The following is a 26845-nucleotide window of genomic DNA, read 5'->3' on the forward strand; positions in this document are numbered from 1 at the left end:
CGATCAGCCCAAGGACGGGACTGGGGAAAGGGGGCTTTGATAGCTCCGTCAGCCTCTGTCTCCTCTGGTCGCCCTCGCCACTCGGGTACACCTGTATGTGGGGCGCACCCGCCTTCCCTGATGCCCCTGTCACCTGGTTGGGCGACTGGCCGCGGCTGGTTCTGGGTGTTGTAGCTCGACCAGCTGTACTGTGGGGTGGGAGAGCCCTCGGCAGACAGGCATGTCAGATTGATGTTGTTCCCAATCACCGGCTCCCCTTGGATGCCGCAGTCCGGGATGGAGGGTGCGACTGGGAAAGAAAGAGAGTCGTGAGTTGCATGGGGACAACTACTGGCTGCCCCAGTATCTAGCTATCAACCCACCGCTCCCATCACACACACAGAGAGAGGCAAGCAGGCAGAGAAGCTCATCGCTTGGCGGTGAGAGTCAACATTATAAAGTTAAGTCACCCTCAAAATATCCACTGTCATCTCACCCTCTCAAACGGCAGCCCCCGGAGGCTGTGTGGTCTAGCGCCCTCTTCCCAGCCTAACAGTGTCAGCTTCTTCCGAGAAGCGGTGACTGCTTCTCCGAGACCCTCAGGCGGGGCTTGCGGGGTGCTAACACGCCCTCAGGGAAGGAGGGGCTCAGGACGGCTCTCGAACCCCCGCCCCAGCTTCAGCCACGCCGTCCTGCGCCGGTGGCCATGTGTAGGTGATTCTGCCCTCACTGTTTATGATCTTGACTCGATCTAGAGTACACGGACTGTGGAAGGCTCACGGAAGGGGGCACTGTCCATCTCTACAGCCGTGGAGACGCGGTCCGGGCTGAGGTGTGATTCCAGCGCTGTGGCTGCCGTGGGCTCACCCACGCTTTGCGTGTAACTCAGCTAGGTATCGTGAGCTCCCCAAGCTGAGCTTCGGGAGAATCGCTTTGGTTTGTCGCTGGTGTCATGTAGAGTTTGTTTGCAAACAAACCCCTCAGGGAAAGAGTCCCCTGGACAGGCTGGTTGGTAGTGTGGCTTCTTGTGCTCTCTGGAATTGTGGGAGTTTAAACATGGCCAGCACAGCCATTCTACAGACTTCTACAGACGGGGGCCATGGAGCACAGAAGGGACGCTTGTTCTTGGGTCCTAGCGGAGGTGGGACTAGAACCCAGGTTTCCTGACTCCAGACCCAGGACTTGCTCTGCTGACCCATGAGAGCTCTCTCTGCTATAGACTGGGCACTGATCACAGTGTTCCTGACCTCTAAAGTTAGGGGACAGCGAGCCTGACCTGTAAAGGGCCACAGGGCAATTGTAGGCTCTGTAGACCACAATATTGTCTCCAATGCTGGTTTTTTTTTCTTTTGGGGGATGGTGTAATATTTTTTATTCTTTGAAAACGTGAATGAATACATGGATGCAATATATTTTGATCATGTTTATCCCCCCCCAGCCCCTCCTTCTGGAGACCTTCTCCCTCCCCCTTGCATTTTCTGGTTTTAATGAAGCTTTAGAACCATAAGGGCAGGGTGGGCTGTGAGCTGGAGCGGGCCAGGGTTTCCTCCCACTAGGTTAGATGGTCTTTGCAGCCTTCAGCTGCAGCTCCTTCAGAACGTTCTCTGTGGGCCTACCACCGCCCTCTCCCCCTGCTTTGCTAATAAAATGGAATCAGCACAAGCAGCTAGATAGCAAGCCGGACCCCGGGCAGTGCAGGGTGGGTGGCGAATGTGACTGAAGAGATGGAGTGGGCAGACGTGATCAAGGAAGGCCACAGAAAATGTTTATAAGCCCCAGCAGGCACTGCCAACCATCTGTCCTTGGTCCCCTGGCTCCTTGATACCCCAAGCCTGGGTCTTTCCCTCAGCCTTGTTAACGTCACATTGGGTGAAGCGGGTGGTTCTATAAAGGTTATTAGGTAGCCGGGTTCTGCCTCCCGATGCTGGGCATTGGGGTGACGCTGTGAGAGAGTCAAGGAATCCAATGGAGGATAAAAGGACAATGAAACAGTGACAGAGCAGGGGACAAGACGGCTGGAGCAGAGGATGGCGACCCAACACCTCATATGGGCGTGACCTGGAGGTCACCATGGTGAAGGTGGAGGCAGGAATTGGAGCAGAGATGAGCATGCTAGGCAGGGGAAGCAGGATGGATCCACGAGACCTCAGGAAGCATCTTTAGGGGCGAGGAAGGGAGCACACACACAGGAAAGTTGTCACTGATGTCCTTGGGTAGAGGGCCTGTCCCTCTACTTTCATGGCATGCCCGCTCCGATGGCTTGCTTCGGCCACTCATCCTGGGGGTTCCTGCCAGCCTTAGCCCACCCGGAAGTTGCTGGAAGAATGGTCCCTAACTCTCCTTTCTCTTCCAGTCCAGCAGCTGCAGGTTTTCTTTTTGGAAACAGGCAGGCTATTATTAGGAGTGCCTGACATCTGCTAACACAGCTGGGCCAGGCAGGTAGGGAACCACCAGACACATTAGAGGCACTCCCTTCTTGCCAAACAAAAGCCAGGCTTCTGAGGATCAAAGACAGGCCCGCAGGAGCAGGTGGGCAGAAACCCTGCCAGCAGCTGGCTAATTGTCAACCTCCTGCGCATCCTGCTGGGCCAGCAAGCAGCCCCCGGGGTGCAGGAGAGGTGGACTTACCCTCTGGGTACTCCTGCTGGGCTTCCCTTTCTCTTCTGGGCCCTACTGTGGTACCCTGCGGTGCCCTTACCTAGCCAGCCTCAGGCATGCCTTTAGCAGGAGGCTCGCAGCGGCGAGATCCCACATGCCCTGTCAGATTAAGTGGTGGAGTGCAGTGGGATTCTCTGAGCTAGGGTTTCTTTGCAAGGAGCGGGACGGGGACACAGGACAGAAGCAGGAAGGAGAGTTCTGGAGACCAGCTACTGAAGCATAAAAAGCAAATGGACACGGTGAAAGACTAGGCGGCTTACTCCTCCACTCCTTGGCAAGGAAGGCAAGGAACTCCAGAAACTGCCCTCGGAAGGAAGCGGAGGTGATGGCCAGCAAGGGAGACCTGCTTCTCAGGAGGACTAGGTTGAGAGCTTTTGCCCCAGGCTCTTGACCACAGGCCCTAAACTTCCTACCTGACCCCATCCCAGGTGCACCCCTGCCCTCCGTCTCCAGATCTCCTGCGCACCAATCACAAACAGTTGGGCCCTCGAATCCTATCTAGTTCAAAGAGTCCCACGTGCGGGGACTAAGAGTATTGGTGGGAGAGGGGGTCTTGTCCTCACATGGCCTGTTTTACAAGTAACATGTAGATGTTACCTGCGCATTTACTGGGAGAGGGGCCATAGAGGATGGAGGCGAACGCCCGGGCTCCAAAGCCTCTTCGATGCCGGCTGTTCGTTCTAAAGACAGCAGGGGGCGCCAGAGGCCAGAGCAAAGATCCCACCTGGCACACAGGCCTCGAAGTCTTCTTTTTAGCTTCGCAACTTCATGGAGGTGAGCTAGACAAGGCTAGCTCCTAGAGGCTAAGGCTGGGGAGTTTCCTGCTATCCTGCCCAAAATAAGCCGCCCGTATAATTAAAGCCTTTCTCCTTTCAAAAGCATCTGACTATAAAAACACGGAGAAAGAAAACTTTTCACAAAAAATCTCGCTGGGTTTATTAGCATGTAGGACCAAAAAAAAGGTCTCTTTTTTTAAAAAGCGAAAGATTAGTTTCAATGAATTCCATATTCCCAGGTTAAACGTGTGTCCTTCATTCTTCAGGTTAATTTGTTCCTCTTTAGAAGTAGCTGCTCCTTGGTGTGAGGACAGAAGTGTGGTTGGAGGACCAGCAGAATCAGGCTTCAGATTTATAGGGGTTCCTTCCACTTCCCTTTCAACTCGCTGAAATCCTCTGCCCAAAAGACAGGGCAGGCAGGTATTTAAAAAACGCAAACTTTATGTGTCTGTGTATACATTATCCTTATATGTATATGCATGTATGATTTTTATATATGCGTACACACAAAGTGAGGTAGAGGGGTATATTGAGTATTGTTTGTGCAGAAAAACAAACAACAACAACAACAACAAAAACAAAACCAGTCTCGATATCCAGCAGTATGAAACACTTGAGTAAGCCATTGTGCAACCATGAGATGGAATGTACTCTCTCGCAGCAGGTCTGCGTGTGTTGGCCTGGAGAGGTGTGCAATGGAGCATTGTCTAGAAGCAAATCGCTAAGTGCTTTATATTATCTCACTTCTTCAACGGGAAGAGCAAAGCATGTGAGTGCCTGGGGTACCGTGAGAGAAAGCGGGGAGATGGCTGGAAGGACGCCTGCCTGCATTACCACTGGCTGCCTCAGAGTGGCAGGGTGGGAAGAGGTCTCAATTATTCTTTATGCAGCGTTAGTGTGTGCGGCTGTATATTCTGACACACTAGAGTGCTTTCTATAAGTCCAGCAACAACCATACACAATTTAAAAGAAATTCTGCCAGGCAGTGTAAAGGGAAAAGAGAAAGGAAGGATCCATTGTTTTCCTGCACAAAGTGGCTACCTCCCAGGAGGACGGGTGGGGGAGTGGGGGCATTTCATAATACTGGACATAGACAAGGTGCTCACTAAAATGTGAGCCCCAGTAATTAGTTTTGAGGCAATTACTTCCTTTCTCTTCCCTGAGCCTCATTTACTCAGAAACTAAAGCAGATGAGTTTCCTGGTCCTTCCAAAACAATAAATTCAAACCAATTCTCCCATGAAAGGGAAGGTATCTTGGGACACATTTATTTCCCATTGTGACGGTGCCTTTGTTAGAGGTGGCATGGGAAGACTACAGTGTGAAGCTGAGTTGGCGATCAGAAAGACCCATCACCTATGGTAGTCACGATTGGCCCTCTGAGGAGCAAGTACTGATTGAGGTAAGACGAGAATCTGAATATTATTTGGAAGTTCCCTTCCCTTCTCTTCAGAAATGAATGCGGCAGGGAAAAAGAAGGGTTGGTGTGGAAGGTAAAAGGCAGAGGGAGAGCCAGGCGGCGGCGGCGGTGGTGGCGCACGCCTTTAATCCCAGCACTCGGGAGGCAGAGCCAGGCGGATCTCTGTGAGTTCGAGGCCAGCCTGGGCTACCAAGTGAGCTCCAGGAAAGGCACAAAACTACGCAGAGAAACCCTGTCTCGAAAACCAGAAAAAAAAAAAAAAAAAAGCAGAGGGAGCAAGGGGCGACTCCAAAGCCACCGCCTCTGCCCTCAGAAACAGCCTGCTGTTCACCGAGAACCCTGACAGTATCTGGCTCCACAGGGAGAAAAGGAACCCTGACTCCGCTCTGAAATAGGCCAGGCCAAGTAGAATGCAGGGCTAACGATCAGCCCCTGCTGCGGCTGGATTTATGGCGGTACTCTGCTGCCAGGACTCCTGTGCCCACCCTCTTCCTAGAGGGAAAGATGGAGACACTCACCGAGGACCAGGAGGCGCACTCGAGACTTGAGGGTACCCTGCAGATCTGACAAGAGTGAGACGGAGCACTCGTAGGTACCATTGTCGTCCATGGTCAGCTGGTCAATGGTGATGGAGGCGTCTGACCGGTCAACATCGTCAGATATCTTCACACGGTTCTCGTAACGGGTCCCGTAGATGTAGCTTTTCGTCAAAAAATTCCAAGTGGCCACTCTTTCCTAAGAGAAAGGAGAAATGCTGCCAGGCCCTGGCGTGGGCCTGCCCTCACCCAGTCTTTCACCCCCAGAGCCCAGATGCGTGGACCAACAGTGTCTCAAACAGATGTGCAGTGCCCCCTGGCAGATTCCTAAGTAGCTAGCTCTAGATTTTAAAGCTTTAAATAGAAATGTTAGGGGCCAGAGTTGTAATTTGGTTGGTAGTACTTACCTACCACACATAAAGGCCTAGGTCCGATCCCCAGCACCACGTGGGGACACTTGGGGTGCATGCCAATCATCCCAGCATTCCAGGGGTGGAGATGGGGAGAAGTTCAAAGCCACCCTTGGCTATCAGCAAGTTCTAAGCCAACATGAATCCCTGAGTCAAAGCAGAAACCACATAGAAGTGCACACCCTGGAGTACCAGAGAGCAGACGAGGCTGTCTTGGAGTAGCACTGGCGTTTATGGCCCGCGTCCTTCATTCATGCCTTCCCTCTCCCAGCACTTCTGAGCCCCACCCTGCACCAGGCACCAGGCCACCACGCTCGAACTACAAGCTCACTGGATTTTCACTATTGCCCTTGGAATGTGTTTATTCACTTATTTGTTCGTCGATGTTTACGAGGCAGCACATTTGTGGCTCACACCACAGACGGCCAAGCCAGACTGCTTCCATCAAATCCTAACTCGGCTGCTGCTAGCTGAATGTCCTCGAGCTATGCGCTTGACTGCTCTGAGTCCCTGCGTCCTCACCTACAAAATGGAGAAGTTGATGACAACACATCTCATAGCATTGTGTGGACCAAAGCTGTAAGCAGAGCAGTTGGGGTCTGCCTGGTGTGGTGTCTACCGTTACTAGCCATTATGACAATCTACCTATCATGTCCCTGGCATACAGTTCATGAATTCTGTCCTCAGAGACTACTGAGTTTGAGAAACAACCAACCACGGTGTCTTATGGTTATGAGATTCGAGACTGGCCAGTCGGGGGAGGATTCCTAAAAAGGGTGACAATTGCATTGAAGCTTGAAAAGCAGCTGTGAATCAACCAGGTAACAGCTGGGAGAGTGGAGCAGTGTGTGTGGGTGTCGGGTAAATGCGTTAGACTGTAGAGGCAACATTCTCAACCCCGAGTGGCACAGTGTGCGTGAGCGACAGATTACGAAGAGCTGAGCCTGGGCAATAAAGGCCATAGCTGCTACTTATGTATGTTATACTAGATCTCACCACACTCCTGTGCAGTAGACATTATGATCATATCCATCTTACACAGGGGGAAACCGAGGCGCTAAGAGGCTGATTAAGCATGTTCCCCAAGTTCACCTGCGTAAGTGAATGGCAGAGCTGAGATGACCCTGGGTGTTGTGACTCAGAGCCTGAACTCTGCAGATTACGTCACATCTGAGACATTGTGTGACACCAGATAGTTCACAGTTCATCCTGGTAGCAATACTGTACTTGAGCAATAATGAATTTGTTGTGTTTTGTTTTGTTTTGTTTTCCAGTGTATATGTGGATTGGACCTAGGTGTCTCCCACATATTCTACCACTGAGCTATATCCCTCGCTGGAGAATTCTGTTTATTATAAGGTTAGCTCTTAATACTGGGTACAAATGATTGGAAGGAGAAAGGGGACATGTTCAGAAGGAACCAGGAAGGAGATCGCTGAGTGACCGTGGTGACAAACTGATTATTGTCACATTGGGTTGTGGCAACACAGACAGAGAGTAGAATGAGGTAGAGGAGTGATAGAAGGGGGCAGCTGAAATTGGGGGTGGGCCTGGGATACAGAGTTAGAGAGCAGATAATCCCGGATATAAGGGTTTAGGCATGCCCGTTTGATGGTATCCTCCCCAACAGAAGCAACCCACGCAAAGAGAGTGCTTTAAGCCCAAAGTATGTGTTCTGCTTACATGTGAGATGCCTACAGTGTCTGTAGGACACCCAAGGGGAGGAATTCAATATGGCTAGATGGGTCGGCTGAATGTCACTGAAACTAGATAGGTAAGGAGTCAGATGTGGGGAAGCAAGGAAACCACGTGATAGCATGGTTAGTTGTGTCTCCTGCTGTTAGAATGCCTCTTTGTGGCTGAACAAACTGGAAGATGCAGTTAGTTCCTCCTGATATACCAGAAACCAAGGCACCAGAGCCTTCTCTGTCACCCATGTACACCTATAAAGGGTCTGCATCCTCAAATGACCCCAGCTTCAGTATCACATCCTGTAAGGATGTTGTGCCACATCTTAATCCTGAACATGCTGAACCTTCCCAATTAGAACAAGGCACTCCAGCTTTCCAACAGACACAGCTGTTGGAACACAAGCGCCTTCAGCTGGGTACCCTTGTGCAAGACACAAGTTGTCCAACCATACCTGATAGCCCTGATAGGGTTGACAACCCTCTTAGAATGGCTGGCTGAGGCAGGGAGGCAAAAGGGAGGGAGAGGAGGAGGTGGTGTCTAGGCCTATGAAGTCTGTGGATGCTCAGCTCTTTCCTGACCCTGGCTGGCACTGGATTTTCCACCCCATAACATCTTCTTATCAAAGACATCCCAAGGTTGCCCCTAGGCCTCTTCCTGACCACACCACTTCCTAGGACTCACAGATAATAATCCCTTTCTCTGCATTGGTCACTGGTCCTGAAGGAGCTGCCTCAAATCCTTTCGGAAGTAGAGCATCCAGGAGCTAATAAATAACCTCAGGGTCTATGCCAGTGTCCCGAAGGAGTTAGCCATAGACACTGCACCCGGCTCGCTGGATGTATCTGGTGTGGGGGGGGGGGCATAGTGCCCTTCAGTTCCGGAAGCCCAAGACAGCAGCAAGGATGTTGCTCTTTTCACTCTGGAGCAGACAGGAGGTGGGGTGGTGGCTCATCGGGGCCCTTGGTACCTAGAGATAAGACTGACTCCTCCTTGTCCATCTTGTCATCCAGGATGCAGGTATCCTGGGATTCTGTCAGGGACAAGGCTAAAGCCTCTTTTTCTGGGTGGCTGGGGACCTGGTGAGTGTCTCTGGCAGATATGTTATTAAAAGTTTTTTTTTTTTTTTTCCCCTAAAGGTTAGACTACAGGAAGGGGACTAAGAGGGAGTAGCAGTAGGTGATGAGGAAGGACAGGATTCAGGCAAAAGGACATATAAATCACACAAGAAGAGGTAAAGCTAATTTTTTTTTAGTTTCAACTCTCTCTCTCTCTCTCTCTCTCTCTCTCTCTCTCTCTCTCTCTCTCTATTTATCTGTGGTGAATAAGTGTGTTGGTCAGTTTTCTGTCAGCTTGACACAAGACAGTCATTGGGAAGAGGGACTCTCAACTGAGACAATTCCTCCATAAAATTCTGCAGTGCATTTTCCTGATTGATGACTGATGTGAGAGGGCCCCTCCCTGTGGATAATGCCCCCCCCCCCCGGCTGGTACGTAGCCCTGGGGACTATAAGAATGCAGGCTGAGCAAGCCATGAGGAGCAAAGAGCAAGCAGTTCTCCTCCATGGCCTCTGGTTCAGTTCCTTGCCCCAGGTTCCTGTCTTGAGTTCCTGCCCTGACTTCCTTTGATGATGGACTGAGGGGCAGAAGTGTATGCAAAGTAAACTTTTCCTCTCTGAGTTGCTTTTTGGTCCTAGTGCTTTATCAAAGCAATAGAATCCTAACTAGGGTCATAAGTGAATGCAGATGTAATTGAGAGTTAAAGTTTAAAACCCTAAGCGAAGGTCCATGGCTTCTGCATGGCCATTCTGACTGTATAAAGTTCACTCAGATGTATAGAGTTTGGGATTAGACAAATGTCTGCGTGGCTTCCTTAAATTAGCTGTCTGATGGCTTTGCAAATTCATTAGAATAATCCGCCAGATGATATATATCACCTATAACAATATTTATTGTGGTGGCAAAATATTGGGGAAAAAAACCAATGATATACATATATATATGCATACATAATCTTCATAAAATATTTTTGAAATAAGATATGGAGTCCATAGCTCAGTGGTAGAGTGCAGGAACAGATTCATATACTCTAAATGTAAATCTCAACCCAGAGAAAAGAGGGAGTCATGGAAGGAAGGTTTTAAGGTCTGTGCCTGTCACGAGGTCAGTCACAGTCAGGTGGTAATCACGACCTGCGATGCCCCAGTTCATCTTGGAGCCTTACCGTTTCGCTCCTGAGAAGCTTATCCCATTGAATAAATCCTTCACGGTCTGAAGCGGAAGTGCTGTAGGTACACGGAAGGGTGACACTACTTCCTCGAGCAGCCCGAAGAATATCCTGCGTGGTTTCCACAGAAATAGCATCGGCAGCTGCCCAGACTGGAATGCAAGGGGAAAGCCAATGACACAGGCATACGTACACACTTGCTGTCTCCAGACCCCTGCAAGGATGTCCAGAGAAGTTCTGTGGCCACAGGAAAGCTGCTACGACAGCCACCTTGGTCAGGGCATGCTAGCTGCTATCCCTAAGACCAGGACAGGGGGGAACTCCAGTGCCTTGGTCTGCCTTCTCCCTACCCTGAAGTGTCCTGAAGAAGTTCCCTGCATCTGGTGACTGCCAGCCTGGCTTCCAGTCTCTGACAGAGCCCTTGTTAGTTGTGTGGACTGCTCTTAGCTTCAGGTTTCTCCTCAGTTGCTGAGGGCTGAAAGGTTTTACTTAGTGCCGAGCACCAAAAGCTCTTGATAAAGACTTCTTTGTTGTAACCATGACTTGTGTTTTTACTTACCTAACAAATATTAATGGAACGTTCACATGTCATGAAGCACTTTATGAGCAAGATTAAATCAAGGTAAAAGAGAGTATTCCTGGGAACATTTTGTTTATCAGAAAAGAGTTAATAAAAACAAAACAAAACCCAGCATGGCCACACCACTGTTTCCTCTCATGCACACTCTTCTTCCTTAGTGATGGTGCATTTCCTCCATTGTGAGGTGGAGTCTCTGCTTTTGAATCTGGGTGATCTCAAACTTTGGTGTGGGGACACTCCATGGCTCCCAAGCTAAATTATGTAACGGAATAAGCTTTGCCTGGTTCTTTTGGGATGCTACTCTAGGGACCTGGCTAATACTTGGTGACCAAGCTCAGCAGACACACAAGAAAATCAAGAAAAAGTTTCTCATAGGTCAAGTAGAAAAGGTGTCTCCTGAGCATGAAGCTGGTTGTGATGGTTTGTGATAAGTTTTTTGCACCCTGATAGGCCTCTCTGCCGACGCAGCAATCCAAATCAGACCAAGTTAGGAAAAGGCCCGGTTTAATGGGTAGAGCGCTCCTGGGTGATTCCCAGCCCTGAAGAGAGGGGACAGGACAAGAGACCACATGTCTGTTTTCTAGGATGCAGCTTATATACTCTGTAGGAGTGGTCTTGAGCCTCTCTGGGGGAGGAGCTGTGTTTGGCGGGCTTTGAAAGGGTGGGTTTAGGAAAAGAGATGGGGGAGGGGAATTGAGGTGGCTCTTCCACCAGAATATTCCAGACTCTTTGGGTATAGGGATGCCAGGGTGCCCGGGGTTGAGGTGGAGCTCCTACCCAAACAGTTAGAATAAGAACGACCTCGTAGGCTCATATATTTGAATGCTTGGTCACCAGGGTCACCAGGGAGTGGAATTCTTTGATAGAATTAGAAGGATTAGGAGGCCTGGTGGGAAGAAGTGTGCCACTGGGTGTGGGCTTCTCTCTCTCTCTCTCTCTCTCTCTCTCTCTCCTTCCCTCCCTCCTTATGAATCAGAATGTAGCTCTCGGCAATTGCTCCGGTGCCTGCTGCCATGCCGCCACGCTCCCTGCCCTGATGACCGTGGACTAAGCCTCTGAAACTTTAAGCCAGCCCCCAGGTAAAGGCTTTCTTTTTTAAGAGCTGCCTTGGTGATGGAGTCTCTTCACAGCAATAGGACAATGACTAAGACAGGGGTCAACTGCTCAAATGTCAACGATCTGTTTATACAGGGAGCTCCAGAGGCCAGCCGCTGGATGTGGCAACGTGGCGATGAACTTGGCATGAGCAGCTGGAGTGCAGAGGTGAGGATGGAGTTTAAATGGGAGAAGATCCGGAGCCAACAGGACAAGGGTAAGTAGACAACTTTTCCGGAAAGGACAGGAGCCCATGACAGCAAAAATAAACATTAGGACCAAGTCAGGTGTGTGTCTTCAGGGAGGAAATGGTGTATTTGACAATTTAAAAATATTTTGAGGCTGTTTATTGAAGAAAAAAAAAAAAAAGGAGCCCAAAGCATAAGGTGGGAAGAGGAACAGACCTTAGAAACCACCCCAAGCCACCCACCTGCTGTGACAAGATGTGGCTAAAGGCACAGGTGGGTTGGTGGGCTTGAAGGTAGCAGTTTGAACAAGTCTCCTCTGAGGGCTCCTGGGAGGAGGTTGCACCATAAGGAAGGAAAACATCCTGCTAAGATAGCCTTCCATCGCCTAGTTCTGAAGACACTACTGTGAAGTCTTGTGCTCAGACTAACAAGGTGTGCTGGTTATTAACTGTCAATTTGACATAACCTAGAATCACCCAGGAAGAGTCATCATTGAGAAATGCTCTAGATCCATTTTGACTGTGGTAGATCTAGGGGGAACTGTCTTGATTGTTCGTTGAGGTAGGAAGACCAAGCCCATTATGAGCAACACCATTCCCTAGGCTGGGGTCCTGGAACTGTAGAAGCAGAGGCGGTAAGCTGTACAAGAACACATTCATTCTCTCTCTGCCCGTGAAGGCAGACATGCTGTGACTAGTTGCTTGAGTCCTGCCTTGACTTCTCCAAAATGATGGACTGTAACTAGGTATTGTAAAGTCAAATAAACCTGTTCTTCAGTTGCTTTTTGTCGGGATACTAGTTAGAGCAACAGAAATAACTCAAGAACACAAGATTTTCTTGAAAATTCAAACACCTCCAGGGAATGGGGCTGTCCATACTTTGGTGTGCAGGTTTCACTCAAAGTACTGTACTTAAAGTGAGTGCCAAGTGCTTTTACAGTGGGCACTGCCCAACAAGGGAGCTGGACGATGAGAACTCCTGGGGTCATTTTGTAAAATCAGAGAAACAGATACTGGGGAAGAGGATGAAAGAAACTTCTAAAAGCCAGCCTCATCCTCCTTGGCATTTGTAAATTCCTGACGTAGTTGGAGCAAGGAGGCACCAGTGCCAGATGACACTGAGAAGTCATTTAAACCCTGCCTTCCTGGGCATCTGAAGCCTGCTCCTAAGCAGTCTCCCACATGGCCATGTCTCACCAACTGCTCCTCCATGTTCCCAGAAGTCTCTCCCCCCAACTTCATCTATCAGAAAACACATTCATTGTCGTTACTAGCAATGCATCCTACACCAGGAGACTGCTGGAAAAGACCTCTGATTCTACCCACCAGGTCCCAGCTGCCGCTCTACATCCTGTTCAGAGAGCATGATTATATGCCATTCCCTGGGTGGCTGGTGGTAGTCATGGCAACTGCCATTGATCTTCACCTCACCTCTTGCCTGGACCCATTTCCCTGGAGCCTTGTCCTCAAGGTGACTTCTCAGGCCTCTTCATGGCCTGCACAATGATTCTTTCTTGTCTTATACATGAGCTGCATGTCACAATTGCTAGCACTGGTGGAGTCCAGGTAGCACACTCTGTCTCAGCACCAAATCAAAGAGAGCCAACTCATTAAGCTATTCCTTCAGCATCGAGTTGTCCACTCACTCATGGCTAAGTCATGAATGGCATAGTACGCCAACAGCCAGGAAGAGGAGAATTCCCAGCTCCTATCCATCCTACATTACATTAACTACAGCTTGGTGGCACAGGTATAAGTATTTTTCATTTACTCTTTAGTTAGTTAGTTAGTTAGTTAGTTAGTTAGTTTGTTTGTTTGTTTGAGACAGGGTTTCTCTGTGTAGCTTTGGAGCCTTTCCTGGAACTCACTCTGTAGCCCAGGCTGGCCTCAAACTCACAGAGATCCGCCTGCCTCTGCCTCCCAAGTGCTAGGATTAAAGGTGTGCGCCACCAACGCCCGGCTCATTTATTCTTATGTTCTCTTTGATGTTGTCTCTAGTATTCAGTTGACAAAATTGAACATGTAGTTCAGAGTTGTTAAGCAATTTGTTCTACCTAGATATAGTTGACAAATGTCAGCACTTGTCTGGTGCTTCTGCCTGCCCAACTGTCAGGGCAAAATGATCACATTGCCTAGGCCCGAGGTATCAAGGACTGTTTGCCCTGACCTCCAACAGAATCCTTTCCTTCACCCTATTCCTTGTGAATGAAACTCTTACATCCTTTCTTCAGTCTACAGTCAAGTATGTGTCTACCAGGTGAACCAGAACCCCGCTCTTTTCTGGGAGGCAAGGCAGAAATGCATGCTGCCCCTCCTGCTAGGACAGGGTTTATGGACATAGACTAGACGCATACACACACTTAGTTCTCTGTGTGTGTGACAGGGTGTTGTGTATGGGACCGAATGCCCATGCATCTCAGAGGAAGGTGTTGGATCCTCTGGAGCTGGAGTTACAGGCCGTTGTGAGCCACCCTGTGTGGCTGCTGGGAATTAAACTCAAGTCCTGTGGCAGATCAGCAAGCATTTCCTCACTGCCCAGCCACCTCTCCAGCCTCCATGCACTCCCCTTAGTCAACTCCAGGCAGAACATTTTCCAGCAGAAGAGAAATGAACTTGAGCTTTACGTAGGAGAAGAACCAGGCTGGAAACAAACCTGCTGTTGGAAAATACCTTACAGCTCTGAGGTATTCCACATCCTTGACAGATCACAACAGAGCAGTCTGGCTAATCGGGGACTCTGTGCATCCTCCTCCCAACAAGACAAAAATCTTTCCTCTCCCAGCTTCCCCTTTTATTTTCTAACTCAGAAACACCCCTTTGATTATTCTTGTTTGTTCACGGTTGTGGAATATCATTTTAACTAGGTCAGATGTCTTACAATTGTTTATGCTGCAGAATGTTCCTTTAGCTGTGTAAAGGTGTGTTACTTTTGTGTTTGCTGCATCTGTTTAACTATGTATAGATGTGTTGCATTTGTTTAACCTTGCCTGCCTAAGGCACCTGATTGGTCCAATAAAGAGCCGAACGGCCAATAGCTTGGCAGAGAAAGGATAGGTGGGGCTGGCAAGCAGAGAGAATAAATAGAAATCTAGGCTTGGGAGAAGGAAGGAAAGAAAAAAGGAAGAATGAGAGGAGGAAAGAAGGAGGGACATGCCCAGGGCAAGAAGCCAGACAGACTCCAGACAGACAGACAGACAGACAGACACAGAGAAGCAGTGAAAGAAAGATATACAGAAGAAAGGTAATAAGCCCTGAGGTAAAAGGTAGATAAAGAGAAGTTTATCTTTCAGTTAAGTTAAAAGAGCTAGCCGGAAATGAGCCTAAGCAAGGCCAAGCATTCAAAACTCCTAAGACTCTGTGTCGTGATTTGGGAGCTGGTTGGTGGCCCCAAAGAAAAAGCCTGGGACAGCTCACCACTTTGTTCTCACAGCACAGCTCTCCGCGTCCATGCTAGGCAGCAGCAGACAGCCTGAAGACACAGCTTCCACAGCTGCGGTATCTCAGAATTCCTTCCTCCACCCAAGGTGTAGCCCCTAGCAGCTTATGGAGGCCATCTGCACCAGAGCCCTCGCTTGACAGGTGGATTGCGTGAGCCTGAAGGGACGGGAAACGGGTCTTTGCTCTAATGGCTCCTAAGTCATAATCAGTGCTCCGTACGTGATAGCGACTGTTACGGGCTTTTCCCCTTATTGAACAACTTGTACGTTGTCATCTCCTAGTCTCCTGTTGGGATGCATCTTGGTTAGAAGTTCCTCGCAAGAGACAACCACCCACCATCACAAGTTAGCCGACAGAAAGCAGCAGTCATCACTAATGACGGAAGCTAAGGAAGAGATCGATTTTAGCAATCATTTTAGCAGGGGGTTAAAATCATTGCATGTGAATAGATGTATGAGGGAAGAGAGAGATGAATAAGGAAAGGCTCAAAGAATAATAATAAAAGGAACCTTTGGCTAGTGTACAGCATAATTTGGATGTTAGCTGTAAACCTGAGAAAGGTTTTAAAAGACTGACTGTGTGCCCTGGGGCGTGCTTACATTTTCCATAATTGTGGGTGTGACGCTCCCCTGTGTTCCAGAACTTTATGCCATTGTGGGCTTCACCATAACCAGCTTTATCCTTTCTGCTGATACAGTCAGTGTTCTCCCATTCTGACATAATTGGCAACAAAACATCTGACTGGCCTTGTCATAATTTAATAAACCCTGGCCCTTTCTCTCCCTCCTGTTGACCTTGTTCTTATTAGTTCTTCAACTCTTCATTTCTGTGGTTCTTTGCACCCTCACTCAGGAGATTAAACAAAGGCAGGTGAGACATCTAACCCTTGACTAGAAAACTGGGGAAGAGGTCATTTCTAGAAGCTTCCAACCCCGCCCCCCATTGACATTAATATCCCCCTTTCAGTTGCCAAGAGCCCACACTTCCCACAGCTTGTCACCGATTCCTGCCTCCAGATGTTGTCTTCCTTCCCATCGTACTTTGATTCTTGCCTTGCTCAAGGAGCACACCTCTCTGATAGAGTAAGTTGCTGTTGTGACTCAGATCTGAAATCTCCCGCAATGACTCATGCATGTATCGAAAGCTTGATCTCCAGTGCAGCTGTGTTCAGAGGTGGGGCCTTGGGGAAAGCTATTGGATCATGAGGGCTCTGACCTCATTGATGGATAGATTAATTTATTGATAACGACATAATTTGACATTCTATTGGAGGATGATAAGAAAGGTTGGAGGGGGAAGACTGGGTCCTTGAGGCCATGCTCCTAAAGAGCCTAGTTTGTTCATCTTGTCCTAGTTCTCCCTCCCTCCCTCCCTCCCTCCCTCCCTCCCTCCCTCCCTCCCTCCCTCCCCTCATCGTCTACCATGAGGTCAGCTCTTACTGTGTGTACACACAATGATGCTCTGCCTCACTTTGAGCCCAAAGGCAATGGATCCGATCAACCATGGACTAAAAACCTTGAGCCAAAATACATCTTTCCTCCTTCTAAGCAGATTTTTCTTCCCGGACATTTTGTTACACTGAGGCCAACTAACACGATTGTTATAAGGTGTTAGAACTAATAACACGTTAATGTGCTAACCCCTGGGGACATCCGAGGTGACAGGGTTTGGAAAAGTGTTTTTATCTGCAAGGAGAGACTCATGAGACTCTTCCTGCGTTACAGCAGTTCGTGGAAAAGGTTTGGAAAACGGGCATCGCCTTGAAGAAAATGTCCTCACTCTCCTAAGCAGAGATGTTGCCTTTCTGTAGCCTGCCACACCAAAGTCCTGCTGGTTCTCCTGAGGCACACATGAGGGCTGCTGGGCCAGCCATGGAATTTCCATCCTTTACCCGGATGAGAAGCGAGAACTGTGAGAACTCCCATTGTCTGGGATTGCCTTCACCAGATCCCCAGGGCTTGGCAAAGGCCCCAAGTCACAGGCCAACCTCCAGCAAGTGTCCTTTGACAGTGGTGGATGAGTCATAGATAACTTTCACATCAGAGGGGTGGGTTTGGGCGGTGGTGGCACAAGCCTTTAATCCCAGTGCTCGGGAGGCAGAGGCAGGTGGATCTCTGTGAGTTCGAGGTCAGTCTGGGCTACAGAGTGAGTTCCAGAAAAGGCACCAAAACTACACAGAGAAACCCTGTCTCAAAAAAAGGGGGGGAGGTTATAACTCAAGACACTTGGTGGAAGGACCTGTCCCTACCCATCCCTGTGTTACTAGAAACTGTCCCCAAATAAAACTGGAGACACACCTTGGTGGTAATCTTGCCTACCATTCCACAGGCAGTATAAAGTAATAAACACATGACTCAATTCATGCTACCATTTAGTTTTAAAAAAATATAAATAGAAAAGACATCTGTTTAAAGAAAAAGAAACTGCATGAATATAAAATGAAGGACCTAGTGAGTCCCTCCCCTGCAAAGAAGGAAAGCCCAGCCAGCAAGACGTCCTAAGTGGAGAGAGGTCTCCCTGCGGAGCAAGGGTGTGGAGACCCAGCTTGAGGCCTCAATGATTGCTTGTAAATAATTAAGGTTTGTTAAGAAGATAACAAGCTGTCTCTGGAGAGCTAAACGGAAAGTGATACATCCCAGGAAGATAATGAAATGCTTGATGGAGCTGGCTGCCTGAGGCACACGCGGCGCATTATGGGAGCCCTGGGGAAAGCAGCAGGATCGTGGCCTCTTAGAAAAAAATCCATTCGCTCAGACAAACCACATGTTCTTGTAGGGAGAAGATGCTGAAGGCTGGAAGGGACCCGTCCAGCCCAGGCAGACATGTTCTGGTGAGGAGAATGAGCGGGTCTCTGAAGAGAAGGGGGCAATTCCCACAGACAGGAAAGTTTGTCCTACCCGCTCCATAGCTCAGCCCAAGTGCTCAGCTGGGGACAGGGGACAGAGAAGCCACATCTGGGACATTGTTTAGAGCTCTAGTGTGCTTGTTGAACTGTTGGATCAGCACAGACCCTTAGGAACCTATAAATTCAAGTCAACTGAATAAATTTCTTCTAAAACCCTAGTCCAATGCCAGGCCCTGAAGAAATCCCAGTCTTGTTCACAGACCATGGTCTCTGGAGGCCCCTGTACTACATCCAGCCCTTATTGCTACACTTTCCTGAGCACAATCCACGTGGTGATAAGTCTCTGTGTGTAAGCGCCTTCTTTACCTTTCTCCTCTGAGCAGACTCTCTGTTTCAGACTGTTCTAGTACCGCCACTCACTGGCTCAGTGCCCAAGAGGTCTGCGCAGAGCTGGGTACTAATTAGGACCTTGTTGATTGAGTGGCTTGTGGCATAATCCCTAATAAGAAGCAAGTAGATGTCACTGTCAACCAGTACCCTAATGGAGCCTAATAGAGTGTCAAGCGTAAGCGTGAAAGAGAGAGGGAGAGGGCAATCAGGAAAATGATTTTAATGGGAAAGCTTATTGAGGAGGTGAAACTGGATACAGCCCTCAAGGGATGCCATTCACTGTGTTGGACTCGTGCGCATAAGGAGAAGAAGCGGGAGGAAAATTGTAGACACCACACCATCCCCATCCCGCATGACCATTGACACGGCGTGAATTCTCAAAGAAAGCGAAGCAGAAACGACATCAGTAACAGTTATCTTTGGACTTTGGGGATCCCAGGGCAGTTGGGGGTTCTGCCGATGTGTGCTTCCATCTAAGCTTCCTGCAGTGAACCGTCGGGACACTCTTCGAGCCGCAAAGCCAAGTGGAGGTGAGGAGATGGAGGCAGCACAGGAAGCTGCCGTGTCCGAGAGCTCGCCCGGCACAGGAGACTGAAGCCAGACAAAGAATCTGGAGAAGGTTTCCGTAGTCGCCACCAGACTGACAAGGGAGAGGCTCGGGCAGCCTACGGGTTGCAGAAAATGAGCTTCGAGAAAGGAAGAGACTGGGGGCAGAGGGGAGAGACTGGAGGCAGCAAGCGGCTTGGGAAAGCACGGGATTGTGGGAACGCATCAGGACACACACGAGGATGAAGCTCGCGCAGGAGTTACCCACTCCCTCATGGGGTACGTATAGCAAGCTGGTGGGCAGGTGAGGGGCAGCGAGCTTCGGAGCACCGAGCTACACTTCTCCACATCTCCTCCCGTGAACCAGGGGGACTGTCCTAACCGGAAGTGCCTGCCTAGAATCATGTCTGTGTCTGCCCATGTCTGGGGCATGTCTGACTCACCAGGGCAGAAGATGAGGAAGTGTCCCAAAGGTCACCGGGCAGCGAAGAGAGGAAGCCTCTGAGGAGGGAGGCAGGTTCCCAGAGGGCTGCTCTGAGGACAGGGGGACCTGGGAAAGTGGCATGGAACGCGGGGAGAAGACAGCAGGGGAGCAAAGCTGAGCATTGCCAACACAAGACAGCTCGGGGGCCGGTGCATTCACCTCCAAGTCCAGTATGTCTCCATAAACCACGTGTCTGAAAACTGGGCTTCCTACTCTGAGCAGCGGGGCAAAATTCAGCTACAGTGCAGGTGCTGTGGGAGGAGCAGACACCAGAGCCACGCTTCAGCAGCATGATGAGCTAGTCCCCCTCGGGCATCAGACTCGGCACGGACTCAAGACAGGCAGTTCTGGAGAGGATGGAGTAAACTTAGAAAAGCGATGCTTGGGGCTGGAGAGATGGCTCAGAGGTTGAGAGCACTGACTGCTCATCCAGAGGACCCGGGTTCAATTCCCAGCACCCACAGGGCAGCTCACAACTGCCTGTAACTCCAAGACTGACACCCTCACACAGACATACATGCAAGCAAAACACCAATGCACATAAAAGAAAAAGAAAAGTGAAGCTTGGCGAGGCAGAGGAGACAGTGAAGGCCAGCAGGCTTGTTGGCTGGAAAGGGGCAAGAGGGCAGATGTGCACTCATTAACAGCACCCAGCAGGGCTGTAGGCTTCCTGCCAGGGGCAGGAAGATGGTGGTGGCAGAGACAGGCACAGTTCTGCTCTCTCAGGGTTCCGTCCTCCGGGTGAGTCAGAGGAAATAAATAATCTCAAAACAAATGTGAAACCACCAAGCTGACAAAGGCCCCCAATACACACACACACACACACACACACACACACACACACACACACACACACACACATAGAGTGAAAGAATGGAGAAAGGTCTCAGGAGCACAAGCCATTGTCTTGAACAGAGCTTGGAGGATAAGCAGCACCGATAAGAAGAAATGGGAGAAGGGAGGATGTGTACAAGGTGGTCAGGGTCAGAGAACTAGCCAGGGTGTAGCAACATGACTTTGGTGAGACTTTGAGGATAATCCTTCTGTAGACTGCCCCCACCCCAACACACACACCATCACTCAAGATAAACCCAGAAGCCAACAAAATACTGGATCCACGAGGGAAGCTTCCTTTCAGCCAAATTGCCTGTGGCCACCCCACAAATACCCCCTACAAAGCAACTCTAGGGTCACCATCGACATAAACATGAGTCGAGTCCAAGCCTAGACAGCCATGACCCCAGTGGGTAAAGGAGATAAAGCAAAATGAGCAGATTCAGGCTACGGTGGAAGAGAACTAACATTGTCAGCGTGAGTGCGGACTTGGTTTTAGGTAAAAGAGCAGGGGCTTAGAAGCCGCTCTCATCAAGAATCAAGGTTTGGGGGATCTGTGGTTGGTATGTAAGATAAATAGAAAATTTCTTAATAATAATAATGAGAAGGACGAGGAGGAGGAGGAGGAGGAGGAGGAGGAGGAGGAGGAGGAGGAGGAGAAGAAGAAGAAGAAGAAGAAGAAGAAGAAGAAGAAGAAGAAGAAGAAAAAGAAAAAAAAAATCAAGGTTTGACTGAGGTGTGGCTCAGTGGTTGAACACTCACTAGAGTTCACAAGACCCTCCAGCACCACAAAAGAGAGGGAGACATGGAGGGACAAAGAGAGAGGAGAAAATAAGGAAAGGGAAAGAAAATTATTTCCCAGGGGTGGTGGCACATGTCCGTGATCCCAGCATTTGGGGGACAGAGAGAGGCATAGAGATTAGAAGTTCCAGGTCAGCCTGGGCTACACAGCAAGCCCTGTTTGAAAAACATCGGCCATCGTCAACAACAACAAGAAGAAATCGGGCTCCTCTCTCCCTTAGGTTGGATTCTATGCCCACCTGAGAAGCAGAATGTGGCAGATTTGCTATGGCAAATTTGGGGTCCTAGGCTCAAGGTGTTCGCACCTGGCCCCTGCCTCAGCTTTCGGGAAGCTCCGGCTGTGAACTGCGGAAAGCCACAGGGAACAGAAGCAGCCTGCCTGCCTCGGGGGGTCCCGTCATGAAAAGAGGCCTTCCACCAGCAGCGAAGCCACCCCGGCCAAGCTGCACATCGCAAAGACCTGCTAATCCCAGTCTCAAGTCCAGGTCTGCGAGCAAATGAAACATCAGCATGGTTTAAGCAGTAAATCTGAGGTGATTTTTTTTTTTTTTAATATTGCAAGAGAAAATGTAGCAGACCACTGCTAGGTCTCTGCCTTCTGTTCCTGGATGGACAGAGTGTCACATTCGGACACAGAGATCACTAAGGACTTAGGCTAGCAGGCTTGCATCAGGAGTCTGGTTTTAGCCCATGAGTCAGAAGTCTTTTGAGATATGTAAGTCAGGAAGTTATATGCCTATTGGTCTTACAGGACGCTAGCTTAGGGAGAGGTGAGGTGGAAGGCTGGCATTTTGAAGTAAGCTGGGATCGAGGAACAGCTAAGGCTTTGGGTACGCACGCGGTCACAGAAGTATGCTGGGGGAACTGAGTGTAGGGACCTCTGACACTCAAGGGGCAGAGGAGGATAAGGCTCCAGAAGAAGCGTAAGAGGGCCAAGACCCCACGTGGAGGAAAGCAGGCGAGGATGTGTCTCAGAACACAGCCTCTTAGGAAGGAGGGAGAGACTAGCACTGTGACACACTGCTTAGGGTACAGGCATGCTCACATGCACAGGGCCAGACTCACTGGCCTTCTGGTGACCAACATCACAGCCGGGGTTCGAGAAGCCCTGGTCTGGAATCTGAAGAGTTCTGCTTCTCAAACCGTGGTCCCTGCACATGCCCCACCTCGCCCCCACCTGGGAGCTTGTTAGAAATACAGAGCCTCATACCCCACCCTTGCCTTCCAGATCAGTATGCATTTAATAAGATCCCAGGTACCCCGCGTACACACTGGAGTGTAAGGATGCAGGCAGCTGGCCTCCCTGAGTCAAGACACCGAACCAGGACCTAGACAGCAGCTCTCAGGGATAATACCAGATGATGAAAATTGAGAGTAAATTCACACTCGGGGTACCGGGGCCACTGATCATGAAACGTACTCCTTACACTGCAGTTTGTAGCTGTAAACCCAGGCTGTATCTCAGAACCATGTGGGTGATTTGTCAACAGGTGGAGAAGCACACAGCCAGTCTGCCTGGATTCTGATACGGAAAATACAAAGGAACCTGGTGGATGCGAATGGATCAGAGTTGACAGCCATTACCTTGCCACTCTTCACCCCGGAACACATCCCTCTTAGCTGGCCATACCTCACAGGTCCCCTCTGGTGCTGAGACTGATGCTAGTGGAGACATTGTCATTCCGATTGCATCTCTGACAGGCAGCTTTGTGCTTCATCTGTGAGCACTGGCTTCTGCCTCTTGCCAGCAGGTGATGCCCAGGCATCAGGTGGGAGGTGGACCTTAAGGATTAGAGCCAGGACCCTGAGCAGACGGAAGACAGGATTCCAGCCTCTCGCTCGCACTGCCCTGGCTCTGGCCCACATGCATGCTCTTGGGGTGGAGTTGCTGACACATGAAGGGCCCTCTCTGATTTGACTGTTAACAGATATTCACGCCTGAGGCTGTGCCCTCTATACCTGCCCATCCTGGGCTAGGCAACCACACAGAGCTCAGACTCAGCACCAACAGAACAGACACCAAGGAGTTCCCAGCCTGTGAAGTCATCTGGAATGTGGCGCTTCAGAGTGGCAAGCAGAAAGCAGCACCCTGCTGGGGACTGTATCACTCCTGGCCATGGCCCAAAAAGATTCTAACATGGACAACAGCCTCGATGAACCAGCAACTTGAAAACAGACTTCCCAAAATCCCACTGTGGCCCAGCACCCAGAGGGTTATTGAAACCTTTTAATGTCAGGGGAGAGAGACAGAGAACATTTTTTCTCATCTGGTATGATAGTTTGCAATGACAGATTTCTTTTTTTCCTCAATGAAAAACAGTGTTGGTCTAATTTAACATAGAAACAACAAAGATATTCACTATACTTTGGGAAGGTGTGTATCTGTGTATGTGGTCTCTATGTATGTGTGTGTCTGTGTCTGTGTGTGTGGTCTATATGCGTGTGTCTGTCTGTATGTGTGTGTCTGTGTGGTATGTGTATCTGAGTGTATGTTTCTGTGTGTATGCCTATGTGTGTCTCTGTGGAGTCTCTGTGTTGATGTGTTTGTGCGCGGGGGGTGGGGGGGGTGTCTGTGTGTCTATGTGTTTCAGTGTGTGTATGTTTCTGTGTGTGTGTCTGTGTATGTGTCTGTTTCTATGTGTATCTCTGTGTGTGTGTGTGTGTGTGTGTGCGTGCTCGTGCACATGTGTTTTTATACTGTCAGGTCTTGGCTCCTGGCAGAATTGACCAATGACTTCTCCCTCTGGAGAGTTCCTGCTGGAATCCTTCTTACACATCTTTTCTGGAAGAGCCTCAATTTTGTACACAAAATAGAGGGTTTTTCTAGCAGCCTGAGGAGGGCAGTAATGTGAACAGGCACAGGGTGGCTATTTGGGTGATAACTTAGGATTCATCCACAGTGACTTCTGAGTCATTTCCTGGCTTGTTTGGGTCAGATCAGAGCTCTTAGATGATGGACCACTAGCGTCTCATTGACTTCTGTCCCTGTATCTGTTCTCTCTAATAATATCAACAATAGCAATGCCGCGTCCATCCAGTGATTCCATACAGGCCTGGGTTCTCAGGTCTTTGCCTGTGTGAACCCTGGGGCAGGTACGGTGGGCATTTGATGCATCGTAAATTAGCCTCTGTGTTTTACAGACTAAACACTGAGATGTCACAAGGTGAGGTAATTTGCCCCTGCTGCACATGCTACAGCCAGACAAAACAGGTCCCCAGCTGTGATAGCATTAAGATGGGGAGGGGCATCTACCTGATGGGAAGCTGTAGTTTGTCAGTGACTCTATTTAGGAGTATCAGCACATGATAATGAAAGCAGGCCAATTTTAGTTGTGTGTGTGTGTGTGTGCGTGTGCACGTGTGTGTGTGCATATGAACATGTGTGTACATAGATGGGTATGCCCATGCAAAGGCCAGAGGAAGACGGTGAATATCTCCCCTATCACTTGACTTGGCTTTTTTGCGACAGGGTTTCTTTCTTTTTTGGGGGGTGGGTTGCAACAGGGTGTCTCTGTGTTGCCCTGACTGTCCTGCAACTTGCTCTGTAGACCAGGTCAGCCTGGAACTTGCAGAGATCCACCTGCCTCTGCTCCCGAATGCTGGGATTAAAGGCGCGCACCACTGACTGGATCCGAAGCTCCCTGTCTCAGCTAGGCTGGCTGCCTATTAAGCTCCGCGATCTGCCTGTCTCCGCTCTTCAATGCTGGGGCTACAGGCATGTGTAATGATACCTGTCCCAACCTTTTTTTATGTGGGTGCTAAAGATTTGAACTCAGGTCCTCTCGCCTTCACAGCAAGCACTCTGACCTACTGAGTCACCGTCCTGCCTCTTTAGTCAGAAAAAACCAAACCCTCTGGGGCTCAGAAGTTAAGAGTCCTTGTTGCTCTTGCAGAGGACCCAAGTTAGATTCCCAGCACCCACCTGGTAGCTCACAGCTATCTATAATCCGAATTCCAGGGGATCCAGCAGGCATGCATGTGGTACATATACACAGATGCAGGCAAATATTCATATACATAAAAGTAAAATAAATCTGAAAAGAATCCTAAGGTGCCAACTTATACCACCTCCATATAACCTTATGTGGTATCTTCCACTTCCCTGGTGAGCCCAGGGCTAGCTCATCAGCTCAGTGTCTCTCTTCCCCAAAGTTCAGTGAGCCTGGGGCTACCTCATCAGCTCAGTGTCTCCCTCCCAACCATCAGCACAATCTACGATGGGCACAATCAGGGAGAGGAGGGTAGAAGGGGGTCCTCTGTGATTCCTGCCTAGGCTTCCCCTCACACAAAGCAGGAAGGGATGCCCTCCCTTGAGGCCCAGTCGAGAGCACTGCCTGATGGCTTTCTGGTTTGATCTGTAATGGTACAGGGGGTTGACAACGACTATTCCAGCTCTTGGCATCCTCTACCCCATCACACCAACCTTTCCTCTAGAGTCGTGGAGGAGAAGAATGTGGTGGGCATGTGATTGGGAGCTGAGCTGGCGGGAGGGAGAGGGGAAGGGGGTGAGGACAGGATATATACTTTATCAATGTGTCAGGAAACACCCCCCAGAACTAGTTCTGCTGGCTGGGTTCACCCAGGGGTCACATGCCTCACACTCCAGGAGGCAGCCACCAGCCTGCTCCAGGCAGTTTAGAATTAAGGACACTTCTCATTGCTAGGCTGGGTAAGCGACTTGTGTTCTCGGTTTTCGGTTTTCCCCTCAGCCAATATTACTTCTTTTTATGCACACATGGATTAGTACCAGGCTACAGAACACAGGGTTTTATGCTGGTGTGTGTGTGTGTGTGTGTGTGTGTGTGTGTGTGTGTGTGTGTGTATGTGTGTGCAGGGTATAGAGGAAAGTGTGTGTGTGTGTGTGTGTGTATGTGTGTGCAGGGTATAGAGGAAAGTGTGTGTGTGTGTGTGTGTGTGTGTGTGTGTAGGGTATAGAGGAAAGTGTGTGTGTGTGTGTGTGTGTGTGTGTGTGTGTGTGTGTGTGTGCAGGGTATAGAGGAAAGTCCTGGCTCGGGTCAGAGAACCCCTGAGCCAGGTAGGGGTGGGTGGCCATTTCCTCTCAGCATCCCTCCCCTGAGGCTAACATCCTCCACTCAGAGCCTCAGAGCTGGTGGCCGAGGCTGGTGAATCCAGACTCCCCATCCCTAGGGCACCTACCCAACCCCTGTGCCCAGAAAAGAGCTGAGTGGATGAGGGAGTGAGTGGCCAGACCATCTAGGTTGATGATAAGGTGCCATCTGCCTCAGGAAAATGGACCTGCCCACAGAACGTGAACCAACTAGGCTGATTAACTCCCCCTCAAAGCAACCCTTGATCTGATCCTTCCTTCCTAGCAGTCTGTCCTTTGCCCCAAAGCCTGGCTCAGTAACAGGAGAGGAAAGCTGGAGGCCTGGAAGGACTGCGCAGGGTGGTGTCCCTGGTGGTTCCAGGCTCGCCAGGAAGCCCTGAAGAGAGAGAGCTAAACCAAAGTCCCCTGGGCTCTGTGTCCCAGGCTCCTTGGGGCCTCTGGGTCTCTCTCTCTCTCTCTCTCTCTCTCTCTCTCTCTCTCTCTCTCTCTCTCTCTCTCTCTCTCTCTCAGCTTTCACTTCCTCCCATGGTTGCTGGATCCTGGAAGCCAGGAACGGTTTCTGGGTTGCAAGCTGATGGCCAAACTCACTGGACTAAGGGGTCTCGGAACTAAGCCCTCTCACCTCCCCATCCAGTCTGCTGCTCTCCGTGCCTAGCCACCCCGAGGCTGGGACTTCTGTCCCAAGCCTCACCCAGGCCGCCCATCTCCACACAACCACTTTGCTATTTAGCACTTAGTTTAGATTCAGCCGCAAACCCACAGATCCGCTGATTTGGGGGGGGGGCGCTTCTCTGCTTGAGAATGTTCAGGGTGGGCAGGGTAGGGAGTATCTAAACTCTAGTAAAGGGTCGAAGCGTTAGGAAGGTTGAGAACCACTGCCCCA

General features: G+C 49.8%; 1 protein-coding gene across 1 annotated transcript in view; it reads right to left on the reverse strand.

Moving 5' to 3' along the window:
- Gpa33 (glycoprotein A33) overlaps positions 1 to 26845 on the reverse strand; it is a 36403-nt gene that overhangs the window by 9044 nt on the left and 514 nt on the right. Inside the window, exons 2-4 of the mRNA XM_037211293.1 lie at positions 9692 to 9846; positions 5351 to 5567; positions 134 to 289 (exon numbers count right to left, since the gene is read on the reverse strand). Coding sequence (XP_037067188.1) covers positions 134 to 289; positions 5351 to 5567; positions 9692 to 9846 — 528 coding nt within the window. The remainder of the gene's footprint in view (positions 1 to 133; positions 290 to 5350; positions 5568 to 9691; positions 9847 to 26845) is intronic.

The sequence above is a fragment of the Peromyscus leucopus genome, chromosome 15 (genome assembly GCF_004664715.2).
Source record: "Peromyscus leucopus breed LL Stock chromosome 15, UCI_PerLeu_2.1, whole genome shotgun sequence".
NCBI lineage: Eukaryota > Metazoa > Chordata > Mammalia > Rodentia > Cricetidae > Peromyscus > Peromyscus leucopus.